The 6,000-nt window shown below is 34.4% G+C and overlaps 2 protein-coding genes across 2 annotated transcripts; both read right to left on the minus strand.

The window, feature by feature from the left end:
* Nucleotides 1-334: 334 nt before the first annotated feature.
* Nucleotides 335-2,548, minus strand: LOC140435065 (zinc finger MYM-type protein 1-like). Its single transcript, XM_072523755.1, has one exon. It carries the CDS (start codon nucleotides 2,546-2,548, stop codon nucleotides 335-337), a length of 2,214 nt encoding a protein of 737 aa, XP_072379856.1.
* Nucleotides 2,549-4,671: 2,123 nt separating this feature from the next.
* On the minus strand, nucleotides 4,672-5,550 carry LOC140435071 (uncharacterized). The gene has a single exon (XM_072523769.1). The coding sequence runs from the start codon at nucleotides 5,548-5,550 to the stop codon at nucleotides 4,672-4,674; it is 879 nt and encodes a 292-aa protein (XP_072379870.1).
* Nucleotides 5,551-6,000: the final 450 nt, after the last annotated feature.

Genomic DNA, 6,000 nt, shown 5'->3' on the forward strand with positions numbered 1-6,000 from the left:
ATAATCTTTAAAAAACTTTTCAATTAACAGTTTTATTACCTAGTTACAAATAACTTTTATTAGCCAAAATAAAGTAGGTTTTCAAAAATAAAATAGTAACACACGTTCAATACCATGTAGTTCAAAAAGACCAAAAGAACGAACGATTATAGCCTGTTTATCACTGTACCATAAACTTACAAATAGTCTAAAGAAAAAACTTTATAGGAGCAAACATTAAATAAAAACAAAAGGTACAATAGATAAATTATTTATAGAGGGTGTAACCTAAGAAGGTAAGCGTTGCAATACACTAGGTAGAACATGTAAAAACAAAAGTGTGCCTACCACAAATTTATATGTCGAGATAAGATATATCTTCTAGTCTAGGTTTAAACTTTAATTCTATTCTTTGATTTGTGTTCTGTTCAGCGAAAACGTTTACCACAGTGTCTTCAAATGTTGGTGACATTCTCATATTCTCTAACAACGTATTTTCGATATTAATTAATGCTAACGCTGACGTTTCTTGGTTTTGAGAATTTCGCAAATACGTTTTTATTCTATTTAAATAGGAGACCGAATTTTTGGCGATGCAGCTGGTAGTAGGAATAGTTAAAATTAAACAGCACAATTTTGACACCTCTGGGAACACCGAATCTAACCGAAGGGAGAGAATGTACTGGTAAAGTTCACACACACCGCCCTTTTTACTATCAATATCACTATAAATTACTATAAGTTCACTTTTTAAACGATCAGCATCAAAAAATGTTCCATAAGTACCTAACAAACAATAAAGAAGTTCATCAGGAAAATGTTGAGCGTATGAATTAAATTGTGTCGAATCTAAAAGATTTAAAAATCGTAACTTTGAAATCTCACCAAAGCGTTGGTTGATATTTAAATTAATAACGTTCAGAATTTCGTAATATATTCTTGAGTAGGTTGTTTTCAGTTTCTCATCTTCTTCAGGAACTGAATCTAGACGTATTCTTTTGCTCGGAGATTGGTTTTCTGACACCAATATGTCCATACAGTTCCAAAACTCATTAAACTCGTTTTCCATTTTCTGAATGTATGATTTAAACTCAGCGATTTGTTTATCACAGTAATCGATGTCTAAAATTTTTGTTTGGAGGACTTTAAATAGCTTCTCAGAATGTGGAAATATTTCAGAAAATACTGTCAAAAAAAAGTTAAAATCAAAATCATTCAATAAAGATAAAAGACCTCGAGAACAAATGATGCTTTCTTGATCCCAATCCTGATTTTGATTTTCAATAATTACCTGAAAAAGGGATGACAAATCTTTCTTGTATTCTTTCACTGTTTGCACGATCCGGCTTTGAAAGTTCCATCTCGTAGGAGCAATTGAAGAAATTCCATTAATAACGTGGGCATCCAATGCCTGTGTACGTTTTGTCGAATTGGCAAAAAAAGCAGAGAAGCTTGAGAGATTATCGAAGAAATTTTTTATTGGTTTAATGAAACTAGTAGATTGAGATAAAACTAAATTAAGTTTATGAGCATAACAATGAATAAACGTTGAACTTGGGCAATTCTCTTGAATTTGAGTCTGTAAATCGTTATGTTGTCCTGCCATTACAGTCGCACCGTCATAACTTTGAGCCACTAGTTTGTTCACACAATTAAAATCCCTTAAAATTTGTAGACTGTGTTGAAAAAGAGCATCTGCCTTACTATCACAGCTGACATTTGTGAAGTGAACAAACCTTTCTTCAACTACACCATTTTCATTCACATACCGAAATGTTGTTGACAGTTGTGACATCGTAAAAAGTTCAGATGTTTCGTCTAAAATTAAGGCGACGAAATTAGTTTTCGAGATCTCGGTCTTAATTTTTCTTGTTATTACTTCACTTACTGAATATATTAAATCGTTTTGTATGTCAGGGGAAACATCACGAAAAGCCGAAGAGTTATCTAAATGATTTTTTAGTACGTTATCGTTTCTGCCTATTTGATTAATAAATTCTAAGAAATTCCCTTTATTTTTAGAAACGCTGTGACCTTTGAAAGGAAGACACAGTTTTCCGAATAGGCAGGTAACTCCTATAAGATGTCTTAAAATTTGCCTGTTCTGTTTCACTTTTTCGTTATGTCTTGCTATGCTTTGTATATCTTGAGTATTTAAAGCTAATTCAATCCTTTGATTTTTGCCGAATAATAGCAACGACTTTTCACACAAAATATGATTCACTGAATTATTGTGTCTCTTTTGTGTTCTATGTACGTTGTTTAAATCATTATAGCCCAATTTAGTCCACACATTTTTATCCGCGGAAAATAACAAACAAGACCAGCAAAAAAGTCTATTTAGTTTCTGACACCCACACAGCCAGTGTACACTTTTATACAAATCTGTATTAAAATGCCGAACGCAGGATTTAAGTTGTGTAGTAATATTTAAAAAGGGCCTTGGTGGTCCATCTTGAATAATTTGCAATTTTTGTGAATACGATAGTGAACTAAATGGTGAACTTAGCAACTTTTCTATGACACAATCACATTCAGCCTTTGTAGAAGCAATGTCAGAATTAGCCATATCCAAATAAATTTTGAACTGTACAAAGCACATACAGAGCATAAAGTCACTATTTACTAAACCAACATTTTATAACTGTACAATACAAAGTATAATATGTTTAAGACTTTTTCGATTTCGTTTTCTAACGTTTTCTAAAAATTGATGATTCGATCGTCCTTGCATGTTGTCCGTTAAAGATGTTCAAAACATATCCAATCGTTCCGATAGTAACGGTAGGCTACTAAGCTCTGATTATTAACTTTTCTTTATTGTAAGTTTCTGTTTGGTGGAATATAATTTATTATAATCAGTCAGTATAAATTGGTAACAAGTATTCGTATTAGTGAATAAATAAATATTGTATTTAAACAATTAAGTAACGATAGAATGAATACCCGAAAATGTAAAGAACTTCCCATCTCTATGTGACGTTATTCCTTTAACCTATCACGTTACAGCTGTGTAGTACAATGAACTTGACTATATTAATGTGTTCGTTGCTATGCGGAGCTGATGTAATGATCGAAACACATCACATACGACATTATGTACTCGGCGCAGCGGTTAGGAGTGGCGTGAAAGAAATCAGTGTTGCTAGAGTAAAAAAAATTGTAAAGATATCCAAAACATTTGTTAAATATTAGTCCAGAAAAATTGGCAAATAAAAAGCTTTTTATTTGCCAATTTAAATATTTTAAACAATATGTAGAGGAAAGGATATGGGATACCTATTTTGTATTTCTTTATAAAAAAAGAATAAAAATTCTATTTCAATTCCTAAGGTACGCAAGAATACCTATATTTAGTTACTTATAACCTGCCCAAAGTCCAAATTGATTAAAAAATATATAACTGTTTTAAATGTACAAATAATGAAAAATTGTATTTTTGCGTCGTTTGAATAATGATCCTAAATATGGGCTACCCCGAAAAATGTGTCTTAAATTTGTGTAAAATAAGGTAAATGCGTGACAAATAAGTATATTTTAATATCGAAAATACAAACAATATATCAAATAACTCATAGGCAATGACGTATGTGTTTGATTTTCTTAAGTTTTCTTTTTTTTACTAGGGGAAAACTATTTGCAAAAGTCACACACATATTCTTCTTTTTCGGTCCCAGCGCACTCATTATGTGCCCACAAATGGCACATGAAGCACGTGACCCATATTTCACCAAGATTATCCTCTGAAAAAAGTGCTTCGCAAAACATAAAAGTTACGTCAGCTGCGTTTTGTGGAGGCTGTGTGGAGAAGGAAACTCATTGTAATCGCTCTCATCACCTGAAGGCGCATATTCCTCCTCATCCTCGCTACTACAACCCGATTTCTTTTTTTTTGGTTCTTTGTGACTTTTTTAACCTGCTTACGTTTTCTTTTTTTATTTCTTTCCCTTTTCTTTTTTCTTTGCTTTTTCTACTTCGTTTTGCTTCCCTTTGTCTTTGTTGAGAGATTGGATTAATTCATTTTTGTAAGGTGAAGGGGTTATCACTGAACACTTACTTGGCTTACGCCCACGATTGGAGGTTTTTTTCTTCAATAATGGCACAGGAAAAAGATCATATGGTGTTAGCAGAGATGTTCTTGAAGACCCAGATGTGGAAGGAATTGATGGAGTGGGCTAATTCTCAAATACTTTCTTTTTACACCAAGCTTTGCACAAGGTGTTCTGAAAGGCGTGGCAAACTTTCTGTAAAAGCTTGTTGTGGAAATAGCGACAAGCTGTGAACTAGTTGAAGAAATAGCATCAAGCTGTGTATTAGTTTTAGGAATAGTTTCAAGCTGTTTATTAGGCCCAGATGGAAGAGTGGGAGAGTTAGATGATAAATTATTGTGGCTGGAACGACAATCCGGTGTGCTCTCAGAATTGATAGAGTTATCGTCAGAATTTGTAGGTTCATTTGAATTGACAGCAGCGGTTGAAACGACGATTACATTATCATCTTCATCATTCGCATCATCAGGTGCGACTGTCGAAGTATTTTCTGCTTCAATTTCAGCTGCCATGAAATCGACATATGTAAATATGTTTTTATTCAAGTGATAAATTCCTGTAACTCTAAAACCATTAACGACAATCTTTCCAGTTTGGAATTTCAAATAACCTCTCTCAAAGAGCTCTGACGCATCAAATGCACTTAGTGGACGATTATTGTGGCGCAACCAGACCCTGATCCTTTGTAAGTAACACCCATGTAAGTTTTGTCCAATGGCTGGAGTTTGTGGGTGCAATGGGGAGGCAAGACAATTATAGTGACATGATTATCTCTAGCTAAATCTATGACTTCTATATTACGTGTATGGCTATAATGACCATCCCTAATAAGCAGGACTGGTGATTTTTCTGTGGGTTTCACTGTGTCAATGTGAAACCATATTGTGAAAATATTGCTTTGTATCCATCCACTGGAATGTACTGCCATAATGGACCCTGGAGGAGCTCCTTTCATCAGTTGCTGGTTAATATTTTTATTTGGGAATATCATCATTGGTGGGATGAATTGGACCGCAGCGCTCATCGATATCAGGATGGTTATCAGAGAGCCCCTTTCAGCAGAAGTTAATGATGCAATTTGTCGTTTCCCTTTTCGGCCTACTACCTGTGCAATCTTATTTTGTACAACCGTAAGACCTGTGTCGTCCACATTGAAGATACATTCAGGTGGGTAAAACCGTTTGTCATATTCTTTTTCCAGAACATTGAAGAAGGATGTGACATTTTCTTTGTTAAAGCCTCTTGCTCGTGAATATGATGTTATCGTTGGTCGTCGTACTGATAGCTCTTTATGGAGTTGCAGGAAAAGCCTCAGCCAGGCTCTGCCTGCCGGATTACCTCCAAACGGATGTTTGATATTGTTTCTGGAAGCTAAGACGGACGCCATCCTCCTAAGATCTTTTCTGGTTAGTCCATGAAATTTAGCTTCCATTTCCAAAATATAACGAACTAACATGTCCTCAAGATCATTTCCTAAGACAGCTTTACGCCCTAACTTTATTTGAGCAGCTTCAATTGGCATAGTTTAAGTTTTCTTGCAGAACGTTGCAACGTAGAACGTAAAACATTTTTGCAGTTTTCAGCGTAGCCATTTCGTGCTAACTGACAGCTATAATTGCACGTTCCATATCTCTCTCATCCCAGTTTTTTCTTTTTTATCTTCTTTCAGCTGTTGTTTTGACATCCTGAAACAATTGAAACATTTACATTGTTCTAAATATGGGCCACTAGCCCATAATGAAAACCGAGGCATAGCCCATATTGTAAACACGCTTGCTTTGCACAACAAAAGAGGTTATGTCTAAAAGTAGTCAATTTGAAGAAACAAAAGTAGCATTATATCAAAGACTGATTATAGAGCTTCAACGTGACACAGACGTTTTTTTGAAATTAGTGTTTATTTTCAAATACTGGAATTTATCAACTTACCCGAAAAAGTTTTGACACTCACACCAACCGACAAACAATTATT

This window comes from Diabrotica undecimpunctata, chromosome 1 (assembly GCF_040954645.1).
Source record: "Diabrotica undecimpunctata isolate CICGRU chromosome 1, icDiaUnde3, whole genome shotgun sequence".
NCBI classification, from domain to species: Eukaryota; Metazoa; Arthropoda; class Insecta; order Coleoptera; family Chrysomelidae; genus Diabrotica; species Diabrotica undecimpunctata.